The 27,707-nt window shown below is 42.4% G+C and overlaps 1 protein-coding gene across 1 annotated transcript in view; it reads right to left on the bottom strand.

The window, feature by feature from the left end:
- Positions 1-5,595, bottom strand: part of LOC126101624 (uncharacterized) — a 31,419-nt gene extending 25,824 nt beyond the window's left edge. Inside the window, exon 1 of the mRNA XM_049912308.1 lies at positions 5,524-5,595. Within this exon, the coding sequence (XP_049768265.1) occupies positions 5,524-5,571 (48 nt within the window). The 5' untranslated portion in view covers positions 5,572-5,595. The remainder of the gene's footprint in view (positions 1-5,523) is intronic.
- Between the last annotated feature and the right edge of the window lie 22,112 nt (positions 5,596-27,707).

Here is a 27,707-nt window from a genome sequence, read left to right as displayed (position 1 = left end):
GTGACAAATTTCGCTAAGTGTATATGGGAGTCTCTCACTGACGTAAACGACTCTCTCTCTTTCTCTGTCTCTCTCTCTCTCTCTCTCTCTCTCTCTGTCTCTCTCTCTCTCTCTCTCTCTCTCTCTCTCTCTGTCCCTCTCTCACTCTCTCCCCCTGTCTGGTTAAACTGAAGTAATACATATAAACTGACTTTTTTCCCTGCTAGACAGCAGACATACGTCGGTGTAACCCTGAAGCGAGGAGAGGAATAATTTCTTGAAAACGGAGTTTCCAAACGCCTTGGGCAAAAATATAAAAATATAATCTTGCGAGTGAAAACAGGATGTTATTTTTGACATACTTGTATGTCTTCCCTTATTGTAAAAAGCACGTACAGTGTTTTTAACACTGATCAATAAGCCAACCTCGTCATTTACTTACGTAGTATTAAATTACGTAGAATATACCTGACACAAAGATTCTAAGATTCATTTTGTGCGGTACTGATAGGCGAGTTCAGTGAGAGACAGGAAAGGGTGGTGAACTCTTTCTGTTGTCTTACCAGTTTAATTTTCTTCGTTTGGACTTAATTCAAATGACATTAAACTCTTAAAGGCTGTAATTAGAACCATTAACATACAGAGACAAAAGTAAATTTGCTTTCACATTGGCAGTACAGATGACACATTCTACCGTCTAAGCCAGGGGCGGGCAGGAATCCTGCACGTGTGCGGTGCACTTGCACGCGTGCAGTTAACAGGTGTTCTGCGTGCACACAGGGGCAAGCTGGCCACCCGCTTCTCTCCCCTCCCCACCATACCTTCTGTCCGCTCCTTCCTCTGCAATGTGTTTTGTTTCCTAGCTTGCTTTATTGAAAGAAGGAATAAGGTTAGTAGGAGTGCTTGAAAGATATCGTGGTTTGAAAGAGTACCTATTACCTACGATACGTTTTATTTAATTATCATAGGTGGAGCGGAACAAAATTTCTACATACAGACAAACGCAAACAGTTACTTAAATTTTCATCACTGGTGTTTGCTCTTAACTGAGACTTACTAATTCAGCAAATGGTTTTCCAGCTCTCGCTACATTAAGCGCATTCTTATAACTTGCACGTACCGCTGGTTATTATTGTTGTCGTCCTGAAAAATTGAAAACAGTGCTCCATAAAATGTTAAATCAGTTAGACGAGAGGCATGACGAAAGAAAGTTGCAGATCTCTCGTGACCACAGCAACTACGACAGATTCATTTAGTATCGTCAGATCGCTCTTCTTAAGCTCAGTCAATTTCCCCATCCGCTCAGAATCCGACAATAAATTGTACTCGTCCTTGTGAAATTTGTTGTAATGGCCTTCAATACTAAACTTCCGCTGACCAGCGAGAATACTGCCACATATTAAACATTTCGATTTTTCACGATTTTGCACAAAGAAAAAATGATTCTCCCATTACTTTTTAAAAGACAGCAAATCTTCACTTCCCCGTTTCCTTGTTTCACTCTGCATTTTCCGGTTCTTGAAATACAACGTTCACTACGTAGTGGTCGCTTCGCATCAACGTCAGCAGTTTAGCCTGGCACTACAGTGCAGCAACCTGCCAGCTGTCGCCACTGCCCCATTCGACGACTGCACGCGAGCAGCACACGTGCAGCGCTGTGCGCTCGTGAGCCGCGTGCAACGTTTGCCCGCCCCTGGTCTAAGCCGTTAAAACAGTGTCGTCTAATATTCCTCATTACTTCAACATAGATTTTAACATGCTGTACTTTTACTAGTACGGAATACACATGGATTACGCTTCACTTCGTAAGATGCGGTTCCAGATGAAGGAATGAAACTCACTTCTTGTTGTTGTTGCATTTAACATATTCGAGAGGTACTTGTGGGAAATTTATTTTTACTACCAATATTTTGCCGGCAGAGGAGAGATGGTAGCGTAAATATCATAAACAAATTTATTCAAGAACGTCCAGGCTTAAAATCCAAACCTCTTAGCAGCGGCTAGTAGACTGAGAGTAAGAGACAGTTTCGAAGGTGCTGCGTCACTCAGATGCAAACGTAAACTCTGCGGTCCCCTAGATGCTCTTCGATAGCAAAAGGCTATGTTTAGGTACAGCATTCAGTCCTTTTCTTGCCACTCCTATCGTCATCAACAGAAACACAATTTAACTTAGTGGTGGATTAAGACTGTGTGCCAGGCCCAGACTCGAATTCGGGACCTTTGCCTTATGCCTTACAAACATCATAGCCTACAGGAATACACATGAGACATAACACTCCCACTTCTAGACGTAAACATAACCAATGGGTGTGAACAAAAGTTACCTCCTCAGTTCAGAGAGCAGAACGCCTACGTGATCAGTGTCATAAAACGCTTTTGCCATTACCATAACGAGGAAGAAAACTGCGAAATATACTAAAATTCGAGAAAGAGTACACGAGTTACAGTTAAGCTGATAATTTTTACGCCAGATTTCACTCGCTTCAATCTTAATATCACATAGCCTCCCTCAAAATAAAATTTATGTATATGTTGCATCAATTCTAAGACTGCAGCTGTAAAAGAAAACACCAGCTAACCTGGAAGAAAGAATGTTATTGTGCACGCGAGAAGATACAAGCAGGGAATAGATCTTTTTTCTTTTAGTGTGCGAAACACTCTTAGCTTGTAAGCCCTCCAATGTAAGGATTAAGATCTGCAGGACGGTCGTTCATTCATTTGTCCACAACAGATCAGAAATCATAGACAGCTATAAAGTTCGGACAGAAAGAAGACTAATACATTTGGAAGTAGAGTGATTACGTGATTCATTGGATTTGTTCAAATGGAGGAGATTAGGGATATATGACAAACAAAGAGGTATATTGTTTATTTTGTTCTGCCACTAGTCACATTTTTCTCTTTTTTTTAACTTGATACATGGCTACGCGTTTCGAGCATGTTTTGCTCATCAGGCGTTTTTTATTGCTTGTTGTTGTTATTGTTGTTGCTGTTGCTGTTTTTGCTGTCGTCGTTGTCTTACGTTAGACTGCATGTTGTTGGTTGTGGCATTGTCTGTGTTGGTCGCATTACGATGTTTCTGTATCAGTTAGTAAATGGTCCCAAATACGGACGGTTGCCAAAAAACCCTCATACGCCCAAGACAATCAATTTCACAATGAACAAGATACAGCGCAATATCACAACGACAATGACAGTGCACATAAAGTTTTCGCCCTCATTCCCCTACCCTCCAAAGACACACACGCACAGACACACACACACACACACACACACACACACACACACACACACACACACACACACACACAGACAGCCACTCACCACATACCTCACCAAAAAAAAAAAAAAAGACTGCGTCAAGATTACATTACGTATAGCAGTGAGATACCAGAGGAAGTGATGCTCGGAGGGTTTTGAGTCGAAGTTTTAATCTGACAGAGAGTTTCAAAACAGCAGACACTATGCTACACAGCGAGAAATTCAACTTTGATGTGGTAGACATAGTCTGTAAATTATGAAATAATAAATTTCAGATAATTGCAGTACCTGATGTTTTCATATGCATACAATAAAGAATGCCTGTTTCTGAAGAAAGGGTTCAGGAATGTCTCAGTGAGGTATTAAATTTAAAAAATAAATGATGTTGCTGGAAAAAAATGGTTCAAATGGCTCTGAGCACTATGGGACTTAACATTTATGGTCATCAGTCCCCTAGAACTTAGAACTACATAACCTAACTAACCTAAGGACAGCACACAACACCCAGCCATCACGAGGCAGAGAAAATCCCTGACCCCGCCGAGAATCGAACCCGGGAACCCGGGCGTGGGAAGCGAGAACGCTACCGCACGACCACGAGATGCGGGCTGCTGGAAACAAATCAGACAACTAATTTATTTAAAAAAGTCATGATACCAACACTTAGACACTACGGCCCCAGTCAACAAAGAGGTATATGTGATATTATGGGTAAGTAGTGCATTACAGTGATAATAAGAAGTAAGTCTATACAGAAGACCGCTCATGTATCAATAATAGTGGGAAGTACATTGTTCAGAGTTGTTATAGGGAGGACACACCAAAAAATTCGATCATTTGGCTTAGCAAGTTTACTTTAGCAAGAGGAGCTGGTGAACAGGCTAACTCAGGTAGGTGGTTCACGAGAGTGGTACTAGATATTGCGACATTAGGTGCTCGTAGTTGGAGGTGTGTGCAGTTTGGTAAGACAGTACGTGAGCTACAGGATCCCTCTTCACCGAATGACAACGATTATTAGTACCATCGTGCAAATTTTAGTGTTTAGATATCGAATTTCGTTGGTAGATGTCAACAATTGTCACTACCTCGCGGTATAAGCACATATTTTCATAAGTAACGTGAACTTCTGCAGCTGTTTATAAACTGGACTGTGTCGGGTGAATATTTCTCTACTTCCTTCACTACGTATTACACTGCGTAGCACCTTAAACCTTCTAGTGGCTACCGAGACTAATACGTGACGATAGACCAAGTTTCCCATGATAAGGGACAGTATTGTGATTACGTTAAAAGTTTATACTATTCTTGACTATGGCTGGTTGCACCACAAGAGAGACCATTATTACCACCTTTTCATGAAACACTGAATACATTTTTTTCGTATATTAATAACCATTTTGTAGAAAATCCACAAATTCCAGTACTTCAAGTTCCCACCGAAACACTTACATAAAAGCTAGCTACTAGAACTGAGTGCATTACACGATTATCACGCTGATAATGTCGCGTTTTAACTACTTCTGCAGGTCCCTGTTTTACAACCCCCCCCCCCAAAAAAAAAAGTGAAACTGCGGCCTTCAAAGCTCCACGCTGATCGAGTTTATACAATCTTGAGTGCCTTGGTCACGTGGGTGAATCCAGTACTTCATTTCCATCCCGCCAAAAATCGAGATATCTCCTTCATTACGTTTCTTCTAGGATCCCCATGCTCAGCTATATATATATATATATATATATATATATATATATATATATATATATATATATATAATTGCACAATCAAACACAACACTAATCTTCGGTATCCCTGGTACATTCACCCCCATTTACTCCCTTATATCCCATTATATCACGATGTAAAATTCTCCTTCCCCCTGCCCCCGCCCACCGACGTAACTCATCTCTGGGTCCAGGTACCTCACTAATAGTCACAAACACATCAAGACGGTAACTGAGAATTAATAAGTTATCGACAATCTTTAATATTCTACAATGGCATCGAAAATGACTGACAGTTTTAGAGTAAGTATTGTATGTAAACAAGTTTCGCCTTATAGTTTATTGTCTTCTCTTCCGTTACATGAAGAGTTGAAGCCGAGGAGCAGAAAACTACGCCACTGAGGCACCTCCAGCACGCATGGCGGAAGGGCATGGCGTCTAGATGCAGTAACAAGAAGGGAGAAAAAAGAAGCACTCCATCTGAGCCACTATTCAAGCTTCCTTATCCCGAAACTTCTCCCATCACACTGATACGAAGTGCTTTCGCTGTAGACTCTCACTTACCTGCGACAACACGGCTAGCGCGACAAGGAACACTAGTTTTGACGCCATTTCGACAAGGCTTCGTATGTGGCCGTGCCGGCACAGGTTGAGCTTTTTATGTTGTGTCGCACGTGCCCGGGCAACTGTTTGCGAACAGTTTAAGCGATTTGCGCACCAACCTGTGATATAACCTGTAGCTTGCTGCCAGTCAAGGTCTTGATAAAGATGTCCTAATGCCAAGCACTTCTAGGAAAATTCCACAGCAGATAGCAGATGTGTAGAGCTGTTGACGAACCTCATTGTAGAAACTCCGGTAATCCTGCAGCTGTGTGGACCATCATCAACGAGTAAGCAGAAGTTGTTATGTGACACTGACAGAAATTTCCTTTTCTTTCGTTTACTGTAGTAAAACAGATCACAAAACACGTTTTTTTCCACTGCACTTGAAACGTCCCCTTAGAAAATTATACATGACTGTCCTTAAACTGACACACAATATTTTTAGCGCAACGCAATCTGACTTTCAAAAAATCCCTACAAAAGAATGGCCCTGACTAAATTAACCTATACGTTTCACAAATCACTTACCTCATAAAAATCTTCGTTACTCGAGCTACTGCACTACAGCGAACGCCACTACTGCCAGCTAAATAAAAGATTCAAACTACTGAAGGCACTAACTACTGATAGGCATAGTTAGCAAATGAAAGATTTTGATAGAGAACAAACAATGTATTTACCTTAATAGTGTTGAAAAATCATAATATACATACCAGTTCATGACATCCAGTCTTACAAATTTCAAAACTCCGCCATTTCTCTCCCCACATCTACCACTGCTGGCAGCTCACCTCCAACTGTGCAACGCTACACGCTGTTCACATCCATCTGCCCAACACTACAATGGCAGACTACAATGCAAACTAGCCACTGACTGCACACAGCACAGCTAGTGATTTTCATGCAGAGCGCTACGTAACGTTGCCAATAAGAAAACATAAACAGCCTAATTACACAGCCCCAATGCTCCCCACAAAAAGTTTTACAAATTGTTTTGGGCAGTGGCCAATAATGATTTGATAAAATTTTTCATAATTACAATAACAAAAATATCAAATGCACACACTTATTGATACAATGTTGGTCAAAAGCTAAAATTTTCTCACAGCCCATAAAGACAGTCCTGATCGTTCATCACAGTAATATTGCAGTGTTTTTCTCAAAGTCTGAGCAGTAAAAGAAAATGCACACGGAAGTAGTGGATTTCCATGCAGTCTTGAAGAAGTAGTGTTGTCCTTCCAACGGAAAGACAGTGCTGACTCTCGACATGCAGACAGGTAATGGGCCACAATAGAGCAAACGCACAGCAGAGTCATTCGAAGTTTTGAAGAATATTGGTAGGTAGGTCATCACAGAGTAGACCCACTGTAGTCCTGGTAGAGATTATGGTATTGGTGGGACACCAGAGGTGCAGACCCACTGCAGTCCTTGTAGAAATAATGGTATTGGTGGGTCATCAAAGGTGCAGACCCACTGCAGTCCTTGTATAGACGGCCAACAGCCATCTGCTGCGACTGTGCAGATGCACAATCACCATCGAAGAGTCTTGCAGAGACTATAGCAAGTCCATAAACCACCACTTGTGCACTCACAAAATTTTTTTTGAAATGTCCTTAGAACCAGCAATGCTGTTATCCAGTCCCTTGCTGAATTATTAACACACGTGCAAACACTAACAGTCCCTACTTCTCACATATTGTCCATATACTACGACCAACAGAAACGTGTGCAGTGAAATGGAACTTACAAGTTAATAATATGATGAACTGGTGTCAATTACAATTTTATAACATAAGAATACAATTACAAAGGTACAAAATACATCATTAAAGAACATAACAATACAGATAACATTTGTAGTACAGGCTTTACAAAAGAATCGAAATAACATACACATCAGTGTTACAGGAATTAGGACATGAGTACATACATAAAAGATCTGAATAACTTTCGAAACGTCAACTTCACACATGAGCATTAAAACAGAACAGAATAAATAATGTCTAAACATCTTTACAAAGAAAATAACATATTATCAGAAAAATTCTACAACATAACTCTTATTAGCTAAACACATTAAGACAGGAAAAACACAAATTCACATAGTGTAATAACATAAAAATACAGGACAGGGTTTGTTTTCAGTGTGACATTTGGTACTGCAGTCCACCCCAAAACTTCATTCCATATATCTTTCCTCTTATTTCAACATTTGTTTCCACCAAAAAAATTATATCCAAGCATGCTTTCTGTATTTATATGTTCACACATTTCTTACCTCATTATTTATTTTCCAGGATCTTACCTCATCATTTATTTCCAAGAAAATCCTACCTAAACCTGTTGTCCCTAAACCCTACTTTTTTTTGTTCATATCCTCTTGCAAAATACTTTTTTGGCCAAACCATTATCTTATAGCTTCTCAATGCATATCTTCGAATTCATCACAACTAGTTCCCTTATATGGCCTACCCCATTTTAAGCTAACTTAAATCTACTGAGCTCAGATGCTAAACTAAGGGACGAGGCAATGCAGTAGCACAAAACAATTAACACAAACAGCAATGACAAAAAAAATGCAAATTGGCAAAGCAAGCACCAATATTACAACTAAAATAAGGCAATGAGCAGCAAACAAGAAAAATAAATCAGTAGTAAAACTGGCTTAACAGAGTAATGTAAAGTGAAATTTAATAGCACTATGCCTGGCAAACAGCAGCAGCAAATGCAGTAACTTATATCTAAACATGACATAGCTCAAGCAGAAAAAATATTACACTAAAGTGAACAATGAAGACTAGGGAAATGTATATTCACATCTTAATGTCTATGTAATTAAAGTGGTGCACCACAACTTATTCTACGAGAAATATTACCAAGTAGTTGAAAAGAAAATTATGTATGCAAATCCTATGAAGGGAAATGATTATTTGTGCTCTTTTTTCTAAGAAAGTACATCATAAACGTATTCTTTACTGGGTCTGTAGACATAAAATAGTGATATTAGTACATCTATTAAATTTTATTTTAACCAATGCTGCAGTGCAGCTAGAAACTTGATATTAAACAAAATGAGCAAACATATATATATATATATATATATATATATATATATATATATATATATAGCAACATATGAAACATCATTCACTAGGCAAATGGCGTCTCCAAAGGCAAAAAAATTCTCTCAACTCGAAAGACAATAGATGTAAATGTTTCTCATCATTTCATTAGGCATTTTAGTAAATATCATAAATTAAGAGCTCCACAGTGTAATTATATGTTTTCAAGTTTGAGCATGTCGTATTTGCGATGCTTTCTACAAAGGAATGTCAATAGCGAGGATAATGGCCCCTTTTTTTTCTCCACCTGTGCCTCTGAAAGGCACACACTAATGGCTTTTTTCCAGGCGACTGTCGTGCAGCTGGATGTCCACGACTCATTACGTGAAGGTGGTCACTTAACTTTCTTACTGAAATATTTATGACACCAGTTTGCATTACAGTGACAGTCTCATATAAAAAATTTCACATGTCGAGAATTTGCGTTGCAAATGTGTAGAAACAAAATCCTATGAATATAACAGTGTGCAAAAAATTTTCAACTGCATTGTGATACATTCATGCATTTACACACATTTCATAACTCTTAAAGTACGATTCTTGGTTTCCAGCATCCTTTTTCACAAGTCAGAGTCCCTAACCACTACTCATTATTCCTTACCTTATTACACATATACATATTCGTCGACACTTCTTCAATATTTCATCTTAATAAATATGTAGCATAATCAAATTCCTCATATAACATCAGCTTATTGATCATAAACATACCTCAACAGCATAATACACATCGTCGTCATAAAAATAACGTCATAACACCTCAGTCAAATCTCAAAAACGTCGTAGCTTTCTGCAATAATGTCAAACCTAAAAAAAATTCTCTGCTCATTTCAATAGTGTCATCTACCTCAAATGTACTTTAAAATCATGCTCCCTTACCAAATACATCATTCAAAGCTCTCATAGTATCACAAAGTACAGACAAAATACAATTTCATAAGTGTGAAGTTACCCAACAGTGTAATTGCGTAAACATGTGTCACTGATGTAGTAAAAAAAAATGTTTATCTCTCAGTTAAATGATCAGATACCTGTGTAATTTGTGTGTTAGAGAAATATGGTATCGATGTGTAAAGTTGTATAAGCAAATACCATATTAGCTAGGGCTCCTTATGCTTGCCAAACACACGGTACACAAAGTAGGTGTGTACCCCCTTAGGATTAATGTAATTATACCCTCAGGTGTTACAGATTACAGCAATGGAATGAAATGTATCACGGAAAACCTTTGTATCATTGTACTTCAAATATCTTTAAAAATAAATGATTTAAGTACAAAATTAATCACTCAAATATGGGTACTGTAGCGCTAAACTGTGCGTCTCATTGTAAGATAATCTCTGTGGAAGTGTCGTAGTTATCATCCTCCAAAAGCTAAGTTCTGCAGATGCCAATGTACTTACCTCATGATAAACAAAAGTGAAATGCTTTGCATATAGCTATCTTACTTATTACGCTTATTGCTGTGATGAAGAAACTACTGTGCTGTAACGTATTGTTGTGCTACGGAAAAGGCAGTCTCATTGTAGCTATACCACAAAAGTTACTACTAAAACATGTTTTACTTTCCAGAATAATACAGAAAAACTGTGCAGATATAAAACAGAAACACTGCAAAATCAACATTGTAAATTGTCACTCATTAGTAGCATCGTGATAAAATCGTGTAGCTGTCACATAAACTGACCACTGTGTCACCTGGTATCTCACTGAAAGTACTTTAAATCCATAATGTATTTTCAAGTAAACCAAAATGTTGCATTAAAATCTCATTAGCAGTACCAGTACATGTTCTAAGTATGTAAGCCTTATAGTTGTTACGTAATTGTGCAACTAACAAGCAAGAATGTACACACACAATAACACTGTGACGTCTGTTCACTATAACAATGCATTCGTAATTTCTGTTTAAATAAGTTATCTAGGTTCTAGATTGGATAGTGAACTTTAAAACATTGTTGCATGTTAACAGTTTCTAAGTCTGACAAGGCATACTAATAACGTGAAGTGAAAAATTTTATGGCAAAGTTATAAAGCAGATTATCTTTCAATAAAAGGTTTTACATGTGAAATGTGGTGGAATCCTTTGCTCTTCCTAGTACACAGAGTTTCAACTTCAATGCAATTATCACGTGGTATACGTCGGTAAAGAATACTGGAATTTTTCTCAAGGTTAGCGTCTATGTAATTTTTCCCTGAGCCAGCCGTCGCACGTGGCTGCGTGCGGTGATAGTCATTGTCTGTCTCTTTGTTGGCGTGCGTTGTTATTGGGATTACGAGACCTAACTTATACAAATTCACCTTGTCGAGAGTGCCCTGCTCTGTTTCAATCCTGCCAGTTCTGATGGAATTCAGGTCTGTCGTTTTGTCGGTAGTTTACATAGTTTCTTGTTTGTCGGTCATGTGGTGGACAATTTCTCCCAGAATCGTAACTGCGTGCTGAACTGTTGCGTCTGAAGTTATTCGGTCTCCCTTGATAATAATTGTTTTGGTTTCCATATTGTCTGTTTCTATGGTTATCTCTGTCATATTCATAATTACGGAAGTGCGATCTTTCTCTGTAACTATTAATCTGCCAGTGGTTGTCATATGGGTGGTGTCTGTTTTGTTCACGATTTGCGTTGTAAGAATAGCCTTGTCGTGTCCAGTTATTGTTTCTTTCATGGCGGAATTGTGACGAATGTGATCTGTAATTGTTGTGTTCCTGTTTTCGCGTTCCCCAATTGTCAGTGTCAATTTCTAATTCTTGTAAGAGTCCCTGAAAAGCTTCAGTGTCGTCTTTGCAACGTCCTGCCAAAATAATATGTCGTAAATGTTCAGGTAATTTGATTAAGCAAATGCGGATGAGTTCTGAGGGGCTGTATGGGTTTGACAGGTACTAATTCTTGTGCAACATGTCTTCCAAATATTTCACAAGACTGGAAAATTCAGATTGTTCGAAATGTTTCATCATTATGATGCTATGTTTTACTCAGTCTTGTGTAGCTTGAGACCAATATGCTGAGAGGAAGGCATGGTAAAATTCTCCTTCACTGTGACAATCGTGAATGACCGATCATATTCTTCAGCTGGTTCATTCTATAAATAGCCACACATAAATTCTAATCTGTGCTCTAATGACCAGTTGGGAGGAAAACAATGAGAGAATTGATGGAGCCACGCTTGTGGATGAATGTCTTAAATGTTTTAAATTTACGTGTAGTAAAGAACAGCTTATGGTCAAAATCATCATGTCGGCGAGTCGCATATCGTCATTGTTAGGTCGTTTCGGCGGTTCCATTTCTTTCATAATTTCCGAAATGCGCTGTGTTATTATTTTGTGGCTGTTCCGTATTTCTATGTCCCTCTTCCCGCTTTGGGGCGCGAGTGTCCTCTGAAATACGTAATTCTTGTATTACCTGTGTCAGCTGATCTTGTACTTCCCGGATTTCTCTTTGGTGTTGCGTATTAATTTGATTCTGATTTTGTTTGAATTTCCTAATTTGTTCGCACTCTTCTGTGTCATTAAAGACTACCGGTTTTGTGACATTCAGATTATCATCTACCTTCGTAGATAAATTATTTAGCAGATCCAAAAGTTCAGCTACTTTTTCTGATAATGAACTAATTTCCTCCATGTGTCTTTCTGAACCAATTTTCAGAGTATCTACTGTGTCCTTTAAGTTTTTCTGAGTTTTTGCAATTTGCATAACCGAATCGGTAGATGCAACTGAGTCAATTTTAGCTTGCAAGGTCTCATGATTTTCATGAACAATAGTTTGCAATTCTTTTATGGCTGCTTCGTGATTCTGTAATGCATTTTCATGCGTGGAAAAATAGGTTGAAAATGCTCACAAATTTGTGTTTTTATGTCATTACAGACTTTTTGACATTTCGATTCAATGTTATGTAACTCAGTAGTTAAATCTTCACGTGTTTGTTCAAGCGTGGTGTCTAACTTCCGAAGATTTTGTTCCATTGTGTCTAACTTTTAAAGCTTTCGCTGCGTTTGTCTCTGATTTTGTTCCATTGTGTCTAACTTTCGAAGATTTTGTTCCATTGTGTCTAACTTTTGAAGCTTTTGCTGTGTTTGTCCCATTTGTTGTATTAATTGTAATAACAATGCACTGGTGTCTGAAACATGTTCCTCAGTGCTTTTCGGCAGTGAATTTGCACCGGCAACATTTAAATTTTGACAAGGAGAAAATGTGTCTTGACTTATTTGAGAAAACGGTGAGGACCCAAAACCTGAATCTACAGTATTTGCGAGATTGTGTCCTGTCATTTCGGATTCCTGAGGCGAGCTGTTGCCGACCGATCGATCGATAATGCTTCCCTGTTCACTAATTGTTTCACAGTCCACGCCATTATATGCCGCCCGCTCCATTTCCCTATGCACAGTTACCAAATTACTACTTTGAATGTCTGTTAATTCATTACACAGTGGTGCTGATAAGCTACGCTCGTCGTCACTATTATTTCTCAGTTTACTTTGGACCCTAGTGTTACGTTTTTCACACGCCATTATTGACACAATATTTCACACGATAACACAGAAAAGCACAGTTTGAAGAGCAAAATAAGAAAACACATTAACATAGCACTGAAAATAATATCTAGTTAATTGCAAGCGCAGCTGCGAAATACTTGGTGCAAACCTACATGCATGCCACAACTGTTTTACTGTACAACAGTGAAAGACTGCAGCTACAAAGGAGATTCTCTCTACAATTACGCGCTAGCAATAAACAATAGCTACACTAATCACACAAACTACAAGAAAAAAATCAGAAGATTCCAGTGAGGTATCCTTGGCTAAGGGTCGACATATGAAACGTCCCCTTAGAAAACTTATACATGACTGTCCTTAAACTGACACACAGTATTTTTAGCGCAACGCAATCTGACTTTCAAAAATCCCTACAAAAGAATGGCCCTGACTAACATTAACCTATACGTTTCACAAATCACTTACCTCATAAAAATCTTCGTTACTTGAACTATTGCAATACAGCGAGCGCCACTACTTCCAGCTAAATAAAAGATTCAAACTACTGAAGGCACTAACTACTGATAAGTGTAGTTAGCAAATGATAGATTTTGATAGAGGGCAAACAATGTATTTACCTTAATAGTGTTGAAAAATCATAATATACATACCAGTTCATGACATCCAGTCTTACAAATTTCAAAACTCCGCCATTTCTCTCCCCACATCCACCACTGCTGGCGGCTCACCTCCAACTGCGCAACGCTACGCGCTGTTCACATCCAGCTGCCCAACACTACAATGGCAGACAATAATGCAAACTAGCCACAGACTGCACACAGCACAGCCAGTGATTTTCATACAGAGCGCTACGTAACGTTGCCCATAAGAAAACATAAACAGCCTACTTACACACTAAATTTCAGTTTAGACTCATGATCTGACAGCATTAAGTTCTGACTGCAAATGCAGAGGCCACAACGGTTCTGAACAGGCTCTTATTTAGAGTTAACACCTGAAACTTCTTATTATCTGTATTTGGCTATACGCTGATGGGTAGTGTTAGACTATGAACATCTTGACCGAATGATATCAGATTGATAGTCCAGTATTTCTATGCCTGTGGAGTACGTCGATTAATATTTCATCTTATGCGGGTTCAACAATTTCAGTATATTTACAGGAAAACGACATTCCCACGTATGAAAGTGGTGCATGAGTATACAGGGTGGTCCATTGGTGTGACCGGGCCAAATATCTCACGAAATAAACATCAAACGAAAAAACTACAAAGAAATAAACTTGTCTATCTTGAAGGGGGAAACAAGGCGGCACTATGGTTGGCCCGCTAGATGGCGCTGCCATAGTTCAAACGGATATCAACTGCGTTCTTTTTTTAAATAGGAACCCCCATTTTTATTACATATTCGTGTAGCTCGTAAAAAAATATGAATGTTTTAGTTGGACCACATTTTTCGCTTTGTGATAGACGGCGCTGTAAAGGTCACAAACATAGGGCTCACAATTTTAGACGAACAGTTGGTAACAGGTAGGTTTTTTAAATTAAAATACAGAACGTAGGAACGTTTGAACATTTTATTTCGGTTGTTCCAATGTGATACATACACCTTTGTGAACTTACCATTTCTGAGAACGCATGTCGTTACAGCGTGATTACCTGTAAATACCACATTCATGCAATAAATGCTCAAAATGATGTCCGTCAACAACAATGAATTTGGCAAAACGTGTAACGGCATTCCTCTCGACAGCGAGTAATTTGCCTTCCTTTATGTTCGCACATGCATTGACAGTGCGCTGACGCATGTTGTCAGGCGTTGTCGGTAGATCACGATAGCAAATATCCTTCAACTTTCCCCACAGAAAGAAATCCTGGGACGTCAGATCCGGTGAACATGCGGGCCATGGTATGGTGCTTCGACGACCAGTCTACCTGTCGTGAAATATGCTATTCATTACCGCTTCAACCGCACGCGAGCTATGTGCCGGACATCCATCATGTTGGAAGTACATCGCCATTCTGTCATGCAGTGAAACATCTCGCAGGAACATCGGTAGAACATTACGTAGGAAATCCGCATACATTGCACCATTTAGATTGCAATCAATAAAATGGGGGCCAATTATCCTTCCTCCCATAATGCCGCACCATACACTAACCCGCCAAGGTCGCTGATGTTCCACTTGTCGCAGCCATCGTGGATTTTCCGTTGCCCAATAGTGCATATTAAGCCGGTTTACGTTACCGCTGTTGGTGAATGACGCTTCGTCGCTAAATACAACGCGTGCAAAAATATCTGTCATCGTCCCGTAATTTCTCTTGTGCCCAGTGGCAGAACTGTACACGACGTTCAAAGTCGTCGCCATGCAATTCCTGGTGCATAGAAATACGGTACATCTCTACATCTACATCTACATCTACATCTACATTTATACTCCGCAAGCCACCCAATGGTGTGTGGCCGAGGGCACTTTACGTGCCACTGTCATTATCTCTCTTTTCTGTTCCAGTCGCGTATGGTCCGCGGGAAGAACGACTGCCGGGAAGCCTCCGTGCGCGCTCGAATCTCTCTAATTTTACATTCGTGATCTCCTTGGGAGGTATAAGTAGGGGGAAGCAATATATTCGATAACTCATCCAGAAACGTACCCTCTCTAAACCTGGACAGCAAGCTACACCACGATGCAGAGCGCCTCTCTTGCAGAGTCTGCCACTTGAGTTTGTTAAACATCTCCGTAACGCCATCACGCTTACCAAATAATCCTGTGACGAAACGCGCCGCTCTTCTTTTGATCTTCTCTATCTCCTCCGTCATCGCGATCTGGTACGGATCCCACACTGATGAGCAATACTCAAGTATAGGTCGAACGAGTGTTTTGTAAGCCACCTCCTTTGTTCATGGACTACATTTTCTAAGGACTCTCCCAATAAATCTCAACCTGGTACCCGCCTTACCAACAATTAATTTTATATGATCATTCCACTTCAAATCGTTCGGCACGCATACTCCCAGATATTTTACAGAAGTAACTGCTACCAGTGTTTGTTCCGCTATATGTAATCAATAAAGGATCCTTCTTTCTATGTATTCGCAATACATTACATTTGTCTATGTTAAGCGTCAGTTGCCACACCCTGCACCAAGTGCCTACCCGCTGCAGATCTTCCTGCATTTCGCTACAATTTTCTAATGCTGCAACCTCTCTGTATACTACAGCATCATCCGCGAAATCCGGGTGCAATCGATGATGATGTTGCATTCTCAAAACAGAAGTCTCTGAGATTCCCGATTCTCGCGCAATTTCTCTGCTTCTGATGTGGGGATTAGCCGCGACAGCAGCTAAAACACCTACTTGGGCATCATCATTTGTTGTAGATCGTGGTTGACGTTTCACATGCGGCTGAACACTTCTTGTTTCCTTAAATAACGTAACTATCCGGCGAACGATCCGGACACTTGAAAGATGTCGTCCAGGATACCGAGCAGCATACATAGCACACGCTCGTTGGGCATTTTGATCAAAATATCCATTTATCAACACAATATCGACTTTTTCCGCAGTTGGTAAACGGTCCATTTTAACACTGGTAATGTATCACGAAGCAAATACCGTCCGCACTGGCGGAATGTTACGTGATACCACGTACTTATACGTTTGTCACTATTACAGAGCCATCTATCACAAAACGAAAAAAGTGGTCCAACTAAAACATTCATATTTCTTTACTTACTATACGAATATGTAATAAAAAATGGGAGTTCCTATTTTTAAAAATGCAGTTGATACCCGTTTGACCAATGGCAGCGCCAAAACTAGCGCCATCTGGTTTCCCCCTTCAAGCTAGAAGAGTTTCATTCTTTGTAATTTTTTCGTTTGAGGTTTATTTCGTGAGATATTTGGCCCGGTCACTATCAATGGACCACCATGTACACTGTCCAATCACATTAATGTGATCACCTGACAAGAGCCTGAATAACCATCTTCTCCAGCGCGGATCGCTGTGAGACGAGCAGGAAGAGAGTCACGGAGCTTCTGGACGGTGCCGTCACGTATGTGGAGCTATGCCAACTCCAGTGGCGTGGCTACCTGCTCCAGGTTTCTAGGCTGAGGATCTATAGTGCCCACGGCCCGATCTAAGTGGTCCCACAGATTCTCGAGTGGGTTAAAATCAGGGGAGTTTGGTTTGTGTAAACTTATTCTAGCGCTTTTCGAAACATGGACGTGTAGTGCGAGCTGTGTGAAACGTTGCGATTGTCCTGCTGATAGATGCCACCGTGCCGAGGAAAACCAAACGGCATATAGGGGTGGTCATTGTCCCGAAGGATAGACGCGAACTTCTGTTGATCCCTTTTGCTTTCCAGAATGACTAGATCACCCAGGAAATCCAACAAGAACATTCCCCAGACCATAACGCTCCCTTCTCCAGCCAGTACCCTTCCGATTGTTATTTCAGCGCCGCACACACCAATGGCCATCTGTCCGATGGAGCATAAAACCTGATTCATCTGATGGGGCCACATGTCGCCACTCAGTGGACGACCAGTTGCAATACTGGCGTGCAAATTCCAACCTTAGTCGCCGATGAACGTCAGTGAGCGTGTTTTTATCAACCAGGAACCTGCTGCAGAGTCCGGTACACAGCAACGTTCGCTGAACTTTGGATGAGGAGACCCTGTTGGTAGTCCATTGGTTCACCCGGGCGGTCAGTTGCTCAACAGGCTAAAAAAAAAAAAAATGGCTCTGAGCACTATACGCCTTAACTTCTGAGGTCATCAGTCGCCTAGAACTTAGAACTAATTAAACCTAACTAACCTAAGGACATCACACACATCCATGCCCGAGGCAGGATTCGAACCTGGTACCGTAGCGGTCGCTCGGTTCCAGACTGTAACGCCTAGAACCGCACGGCCACTCCAGCCGGCAGTTGCTCAACAGTTGCCACCTCTAAAAGCCCGTACTGATCTCTGCAGCCATTGTTTAGCCCTATCATCTATGGCCCGTGGTCCACCACAGTTGCCTTGGAACCTGTTTCGGATAGTGTCATTTTGTTGCGCACGATATGCTTTAACCACAGCAGTCGAGGAACAGTTTACAGACTTAGCCGTCTGGGAAATGCTTGCAACCTTGGCCAGCAAGCCATTGATAATGCCTCTTTCGTGGTGAGATAAATCGCTCCATTTCCGCAATACGGCTGTACTGTTTTCCGCCCCCCTCTCCCCCACCCGACAAGCTTTATATACCCTCCACTGCAAGTGCTTATTCAAATGTTGAAATGTGTGTGAATTTCTGTAGGACCACACTGCTGAGGTCATCGGTCTCTGTACTTACACACTACTTGAACTAACTTACTCTAAGAACAACACACATACCCATGCCCGAGGGAGGACTCAAACATCCGGCAGGAGGAGCCACACAAACCGTGCCATGGCGCCTCAAACCGTGCTTCCACCCGAGCGGTACTGCAAGTGCTGCCTTCTATCGCCTGTGATTGGTCATTGCAACATGGACGGTGGTCACATTAATATGACTGGACCGTGTGATACGTCTGATTGGTGTGTCTAACGTTACTGGAACTTTTAATGTGTAGATCACAAAAGCCGGCCGCTGTGGCCGAGCAGTTCTACACGCTTCAGTCCGGAACCGCGCTGCTACGGTCGCAGGTTCGAATCTTGCCTCGGGGATGGATGTGTGTGATGTCCTTAGGTTAGTCAGATTTAAGTAGTTCTAAGTCTAGGGGACTGTCCGCCCCCAGTAGCTGAGTGGTCAGCGCGACAGATTGTCAGTCCTAAGGGCCCGGGTTCGATTCCCGGCTGAGTCGGAGATTTTCTCCACTCACGGACTGGGTGTTGTGTTGTCCTAACCATCATCAATTCATCCCCATCGACGTGCAAGTCGCCGAAGTGGCGTCAAATCGAAAGACATGCACCCGGCGAATGGTCTACCCGACGGGAGGCCCTAGTCACACGACATTTAGATTTAAGTCTAGGGGACTGATGACCTCAGATGTTAGGTCCCATAGTGCTTAGAGAAATTTGAATTTAGACCACAAAATGACGTGCACAAGGACGTTTGTGTGGAGAGAATCCATGTGTCTCGGATGTGTCTCATTATTCACACGAGGTACATTTGAGCATCATACCAATAGCTCGCATAGACAGTAGGCTGTATTGCTATGAGAACAGAGTAGAGCGGCAAGAAGGGAAGCCACAGATCCTTCCATAAGGACTACACCTCGAGAAGCTTGTTGGATTGTTCGACTGTGTCTGAGTAATAGACGGATAACAACAGCTGAAATGAGGGCAGAGAATACAGACAGTCTCACTACGAAACGTCGGGATCAGGTAGTGGAAGCTAGGTTGAGATATCGAGTTGCCATGGTGTAGAGCCAGAGTCAACACATGGCAATCTGCGGAGCTTCTGTGGATGTTAGATCGACGACAACGAGTCGTAGACGACACGGTGAAAGGTCATAAGAAGCAGCGACTCTCGAGGTCTATGCCTCGCCAACTCTTAACAGGGACTGATGACCTTCGTAATTTAGTCCCTTTAAACAACCAACCAACCAGCTCCTGAAATCAAGATGTGTGAAGCTGTTGGATACGACAACAGGACTGATTTCGTAAATTCTGAATGAATACTCTCCAGTATGTGGCAAAATTTGTAGTACCTAAGCGACCAGAATACCAAATGTCACATTGCAGTCCGATACTGCAAGACCCCACAATGCAGTTCACAGTCGCCTTGACCACTGTACGGACTCCTGACTGGTATGAGCTGTCGCTTGACTTGTCATTGATAAAGCATATACAGGATGCAATCCGAAGACGTATGTGTCCATGTATCAGCGGCCAACTAGCACTCTTCAGGAACTGCCACAATATATGTTTCAGACATTGCAAGAAATTTCTCAAGATGATATTTGGAGATTGTTTGCTTCCTCGGCATAACTAATTAAAAGGTACACTCATGACGGTGGATTCACACTACATATCGATGTTTATAACAGATATCAGCTCCGAACGAAATAAAATGATGAACATCTCCACATAAATATCAGGTAGGGAGCACTTCCCGTATCCGCCAGTGTAATCCCCATCAAATGAACAAAACTCGGTAGTACTTTATCTGAAGAACGTTTTAACAGTCTCTTATCATTATAGTAAGCTGTTCTTCCAACTTGTCGGCGGCCTTTTTATAAAATATAGCTTTCTTTAACATTCAGGTTACTACTCCAAAAATTGATACTATGTGGCCGGCCGCGGAGGCCGAGCGGTTCTAGGCGCTTCTGTCCGGAACCGCGCTGCTACTACGGTCTCAGGTTCGAATCCTGCCTCGGGCATGGATGTGAGTGATGTCCTTAGGTTAGTTAGGTTTAAGTAGTTCTAAGGCTAGGGGACTGATGCCTCAGATGTTAAGTCCCATAGTGATTAGAGCCATGTGAACCATTTTGATTTTGATACTGTGTGATCATATCTTAAACTAATACGTGTCTACCAGCGCATCCGTTTTCTTTTCCTTTTTTTTTTTTTTTTTCGTGTTGAACAAATACTTACCTCAAACTCTCACCCCTCGTTATTGCTTCTTATTCATTTAATGGTCCTTCATTTTCCCTTTTCCTATTCCTCCGACATTACTGCTACTGATGCTCACGCTATCTTCTCTACTGCTCTAAATTTAGTAGCTTGTCCCCGTACAGGCTTTTCCAGTTATGTTCGGTCGTTTCTTATTGTTACATTTTAGTTCTTTTCTCGTTTCTGTATTTAGGCTATCGAACACTGTTTGTGCCGAAAATAAAGAAAAAGTCACAAATGATATCAACCCTCTTCCAACTATTTAAATGCCCAAAAATTTACTGTCATTTTCCCATTACTTCCGATATTGATATTTTTTTCGTACTTTGATAAATCTGGTTACTTCTCATTTGCCAGTCCTCTTTTGTTTCTCTTGAGTTTATTTTTTTTCTTTCTTATCTGTGTTTGTAACTCTACCAAATGCACAGATTATCGCTACTTCAAACAACAGTTTTCGTAAACAGAACGGTAGGCTATCTTTCAGGTGTAGACAAATTGTTTGAAATATGTGGATTCCTTACGTTTAGTCAAACAGTTTTTGAGGTAACGTGCTTTTCTGACACGCGGGCTATTCGTTTGTTTAGGTTCGATTGGGCGCGAAGTGGAAACGACAGTGAAAGTCCAAAATATTTTGTTTGCAACAGTTAGATACTCCTTCCAGCTACTTCTCTATATAGTCAGCGCTCAAACATTTTTCGTTGTGTTCTACCAACATTCCAACATCCTTGTCATAGAAGGCGGCCGCCTGTGGTTTCCGCGAATTCTCTTCAGTCGTGTGCAGCTCATTGTTTATGGGTGATCAAACACTTCCCATCGAAAACTCTGCTGGAGCCTCATCATTGCGTGGCATTATTGTCTTTAAGAAGGAAATTCATGGCAGTCACATTATGTGGGCTGCGAGAAATCAGGCTAATCCCTCAGCAGGAACTCATACATGGCAGAAGACACTGTTTTCTAGGTATCTTTACGTGCTCCCTAAGTGCTCAGAACTGAAAAAAGCGACATGACGCGATCGACGGGAATACTACAGACACTGCCCAACACATTTGTACAAAGTTTCCGTGGTTTTTCACTGTGGTCTTACTCGATGACTTCCCGTAAGTTACTACGAACTGTGTGTGACCTCTCTGGCAAGAAATCACGAATCCAGTCACATAACTTACACCAAAATACTCAAAAAATGTCCCTAACAACCTCCGAAGTTTTGTTGGTGTAATTCGGATTCAACCTGTATAAAGGAGGACAACTTCAGACGTTCAATGAGATTTTTTGCAGACGACTGTGTCTGCAACAAGTTGCAACACCAGAAGACCAGCAAAATCTACGGCGATTTGCAGAAGCTCAACTACTGGTGCAGGGACTGAGAACTGAACCTGAGCGTAAATATTTATAATGTATTGCGCAAAATAAGCGAAGAGGTTCGGTAAGGTTCGATTGTACTATTGGCGATAAGTCTCTAGAAACAGTTGTAATCGTAAAGTATTTGGAAGTAACTGTCTGAAGCTACCCAAAGTTGAATGAGTGGACGACCAAGTAAGACAAGCGAACAGACAACCTACAACTGTTAAAACCTACTTCCTGTTTTCAACTCTTGCTCTCCCTACGCAATTAAACACCCTTACTTCCTTTCATTACCAAGCTAAAGTTTCCTTAATACCTGAGGGTACTTCCTGTCAACCGATATCGTCTTTTTCTTGAGCTTTGCCATACAGTTCTTTATTCCGCAATTCAATTCATTATCTCTTTATTAGTTATTCGATCGCCCCATCCAGTTGGCAGTTGTCTTCTGAAGCACCACATTTCTAAAGTTTCCATTGTCTTCTTGTCTGAATTGCTTACCGTCCACGTTTCACTTTCGTACAAAGCTGTACTCCAGACGCATACCTTCAGAAAAAGACTTCCTTACACTTACATTTACACTCCTGGAAATGGAAAAAAGAACACATTGACACCGGTGTGTCAGACCCACCATACTTGCTCCGGACACTGCGAGAGGGCTGTACAAGCAATGATCACACGCACGGCACAGCGGACACACCAGGAACCGCGGTGTTGGCCGTCGAATGGCGCTAGCTGCGCAGCATTTGTGCACCGCCGCCGTCAGTGTCAGCCAGTTTGCCGTGGCATACGGAGCTCCATCGCAGTCTTTAACACTGGTAGCATGCCGCGACAGCGTGGACGTGAACCGTATGTGCAGTTGACGGACTTTGAGCGAGGGCGTATAGTGGGCATGCGGGAGGCCGGGTGGACGTACCGCCGAATTGCTCAACACGTGGGGCATGAGGTCTCCACAGTACATCGATGTTGTCGCCAGTGGTCGGCGGAAGGTGCACGTGCCCGTCGACCTGGGACCGGACCGCAGCGACGCACGGATGCACGCCAAGACCGTAGGATCCTACACAGTGCCGTAGGGGACCGCACCGCCACTTCCCAGCAAATTAGGGACACTGTTGCTCCTGGGGTATCGGCGAGGACCATTTGCAACCGTCTCCATGAAGCTGGGCTACGGTCCCGCACACCGTTAGGCCGTCTTCCGCTCACGCCCCAACATCGTGCAGCCCGCCTCCAGTGGTGTCGCGACAGGCGTGAATGGAGGGACGAATGGAGACGTGTCGTCTTCAGCGATGAGAGTCGCTTCTGCCTTGGTGCCAATGATGGTCGTATGCGTGTTTGGCGCCGTGCAGGTGAGCGCCACCATCAGGACTGCATACGACCGAGGCACACAGGGCCAACACCCGGCATCATGATGTGGGGAGCGATCTCCTACACTGGCCGTACACCACTGGTGATCGTCGAGGGGACACTGAATAGTGCACGTACATCCAAACCGTCATCGAACCCATCGTTCTACCAATGCTAGACCGGCAAGGGAACTTGCTGTTCCAACAGGACAATGCACGTCCGCATGTATCCCGTGCCATCCAACGTGCTCTAGAAGGTGTAAGTCAACTACCCTGGCCAGCAAGATCTCCGGATCTGTCCCCCATTGAGCATGTTTGGGACTGGATGAAGCGTCGTCTCACGCGGTCTGCACGTCCAGCACGAACGCTGGTCCAACTGAGGCGCCAGGTGGAAATGGCATGGCAAGCCGTTCCACAGGACTACATCCAGCATCTCTACGATCGTCTCCATGGGAGAATAGCAGCCTGCATTGCTGCGAAAGGTGGATATACACTGTACTAGTGCCGACATTGTGCATGCTCTGTTGCCTGTGTCTATGTGCCTGTGGTTCTGTCAGTGTGATCATGTGATGTATCTGACCCCAGGAATGTGTCAATAAAGTTTCCCCTTCCTGGGACATTGAATTCACGGTGTTCTTATTTCAATTTCCAGGAGTGTACATTCACTCTTAACAAATTTCTCTCTTTCAGAAACGCTTTTGTTGCTATTTCAGTCTGTATTTCATATCATTTTCGGCCATAATCAGTTATTTTGGTGCCCCCATCGACTTATTTTGATGTTCATTTCTTAATCCAATTCTATCAACTTCATTTGATTCGATTCAACTACATTCCACTACCCTCGTTTTACTTTCGTTAATGTTCATTTTACAACTTCTTTTCGACACTGTCCATTCCGTTCAACTGCTCTTCCAAGCCCATTGCTGTCTCTGACAGAATTACATAGCCAACGGTAAATCGTAAAGTTTTTGTTTCTTCTATCTGAACTTTTCTAAAATGCTCCTTGGTTTCCTTTACTGCTTGCTCAATGAACAGATTGAGTAACAATTGGGAGATACTACAACTCTGTCCCGTTCCTTTATCAACTGTGACTTCCTTCTCTTGTCCTTGAATTCTTCTAACTGGTTACTGTACAAGTTATAGATAGATTTTTGCTCCATGCTACCTTCAGAACTTCGAAGTTGTATTGCACTCAACATTATCCAAAGCTTTCTCTGAATCTACAAATGCTGTGAACGTACGCTTGCCTTTCTACCCATCTTCTGAGATAAGTAGTAGAGCCAGTAATGTGTGTACATACTAAGCTACCACATATAAAAATATCCGGACGTATACCCGTTACAACCTGTATTTATGATTTTTTCAGTTTAGTACCCCGCTTAGGTTCCTTTCTTTACAAATATCTTCACAAGAATGGAAAAGCCTGTAATATTCAATCATTCTAATACGTAATGGTCTGGTTTCTTGTCGGCACCTATGTAGATATGCAGAGTGAACTGTTTGCCGTCGTGGAGGGAACAGCTCGTCACGGGTCCGTTGTGCCACTCTTCCACTGCATTCAGTGAACCAGTGCAAGGCGTGCACATCAGTACTCCTACATTTCTCCGGAATCAAGTCATCCCCAAGGTCGAATTCTACAAGGACTTTTTCCATCTTCTGCACATAATTAGTGTCAGTCTTTTGTAAGCATGCGTTAGTGAACTGGTTGTTCGGTAATAATCACGACTTTCTGCACGTGCTGCCTTGGAATTGTAATTATTACAGTATTCTTGACATCTGAGGGTTTCCGGCCTATCTCTTTTACAGGGTGGAGAAAAATTGTGTCACTAAATTTTAACCTTGGATAGCTGATGTCAGTAGGACCCAAAATTACTAGTGTCGTGTTGGTCGACAACGCACAATTTTTAAACTACGGAAACTTGGCGCCACGCGCTCCTATTTGCCGCGGGACTGCCCTGTTGCCGGATGCCCTGGACAACGCATGACCGCGAATGCTTTGCCTGCCGGAGATCGCGATGTATCCAAGGCTGACCGCACGCCCGGTGTTAGCGCGCCAGCATTCCACTCTGGGAACCTGGGGGGACGGGGGGATCCGCCAGGGTCCCGACACATCCATTGTAGTTTCTTGATAAGACGTGCTGGGAGCAAAGTCGTCAACAGCTGCTGGTTCACGTACAAATTGTGTCGGCCCTGAAAAGGGCATAGTTTACTTTAAATAAGTGTCCGAACTAGCAACCCTCTGACGCGACACAAGCTTGATAACCTCGAACCGTGTTTTGCCGTAATCTTTCAAAGTTCTTGGCATTGCCCTGATGTTATTGGCGGCATGTTGATTGCGGTTCATTAATCCCTCTTCGTTTCTAGGTGGATGAACTGGAACCTTGAAGAGTCCCCACGGGAAAAAGACCGATGGCGTGAGGTTTGGTGATCACGGGGGTCATGTCCTAAGAACACCTCTGGAAATTATCCGGCTGCCGACGAGTTCATTTAAATATCCGCGTACAGCACGACTGTTATGTGCAGGCGCCCCATCATGCTGCAACCACATGCATAGCCATATGTCCAGGGGAACATCTTCTAGCAGACCGGGTCGAGTGAAAGTGATTTTCCCTGGTAAGTCGAGAAGGTAGACAGACCGACACAATCAGATGGTCGTCCACAATTCCTGCGCAAAGGTTGAGCTAAAATCGTTCCTGGTGTTCGTGGACGTACGTGACATGAGGATTTCCCCTTGCCGTGGAATGAACGTTTCAAGTGTTGTAAAGGCCGTCCCGATAGAGGGTGCACTCGTCGGTAAACAACACAATGGCGGGAAAGTCTGGATCTTGTGCAACACGTCGCAGAAACCAGCGGTAAAACTAGCTTCTGTTCAAGGTCCTGCACAGGGTGGAAACTAAATGGCTGCTGGCCGTCATCCCTCAGAATCTCCCAGACTAACCGATGAATGACCCCCATGCCGTGTGCAACCTCTCGAATACTTGTCGTAGGCGCTTTCTCGAAGTCTCTTCAAATGCAGCATCCTGTCGTGTTCGAGGTCTTCCAGCATCTCCATGATATTCCGTCAACGAGCCTGCTTCGCCAAGTCGCCAGTGAACTGCTGTAAACGTTTGTGGGTGTGGGTGGCGTCTTGCAAGGTACCGTTCCTCATACAACCGTCGAGCTTCGTGCACATTACCGTCGGCGTAAACAAAAACCATATCTCGTTGATCTTCGAACGAATACTGTACCGCCATGCTTACTGTATGACTAAATTGTAGGTGACGTGTGTGTGCTCCGAAGCGAAGCTTAAGTGTGAATGCCTGTGACGTGAGGAGGAGACAAACAAGACCTACCGACACGTCTGCGTATCACGTTGGGGCAGTGACGGGGCCAGGGACGTTTGTGTGTGTGTAACGAGAAATTTTGGTTCCTACTGGCATCAGCAATCCAGGGTTAAAATTTCGTGACATAATTTTTCTCCGCTCTGTATACAGAGTGTTACAAAAAGGTACGGCCAAACTTTCAGGAAACATTCCTCACACACAAAGGAAGAAAGTATGTTATGTGGACATGTGTCCGGAAAAGCTTACTTTCCATGCTAGAGCTCATTTTATTACTTCTCTTCAAATCACATTAATCATGGAATGGAAACACACAGCAACAGAACTAATCAGCGTGACTTCAAACACTTTGTTACAGGATATGTTCAAAATGTCCCCCGTTAGCGAGGATACATGCATCCACCCTCTGTCGCATGGAATCCCTGATGCGCTGATGCAGCCCTGGAGAATAGCGTATTGTATCACAGCCGTCCACAATACGAGCACGAAGAGTCTCTACATTTGGTACCGGGGTTGCGTAGACAAGAGCTTTCAAATGCCCCCATAAACGAAAGTCAAGAGGGTTGAGGTCAGGAGAGCGTGGAGGCCATGGAATTGGTCCGCCTCTACCAATCCATCGGTCACCGAATCTGTTGTTGAGAAGCGTACGAACACTTCGACTGAAATGTGCAGGAGCTCCATCGTGCATGAACCACATGTTGTGTCGTACTTGTAAAGGCACATGTTCTAGCAGCACAGATAGAGTATCCCGTATGAAATCATGATAACGTGCTCCATTAAGCGTAGGTGGAAGAACATGGGGCCCGATCAAGACATCACCAACAATGTCTGCCCAAACGTTCACAGAAAATCTGTGTTGATGACGTGATTGCACGATTGCGTGCGGATTCTCGTCAGCCCACACATGTTGATTGTGAAAATTTACAATTCGATCACGTTGGAATGAAGCCTCATCCGTA

The sequence above is a fragment of the Schistocerca cancellata genome, chromosome 9 (genome assembly GCF_023864275.1).
Source record: "Schistocerca cancellata isolate TAMUIC-IGC-003103 chromosome 9, iqSchCanc2.1, whole genome shotgun sequence".
In the NCBI taxonomy this organism is placed as follows: domain Eukaryota; kingdom Metazoa; phylum Arthropoda; class Insecta; order Orthoptera; family Acrididae; genus Schistocerca; species Schistocerca cancellata.
Note: the sequence above shows the minus strand (reverse complement) of the source record. Positions and strands in the feature narration are given on the sequence as shown.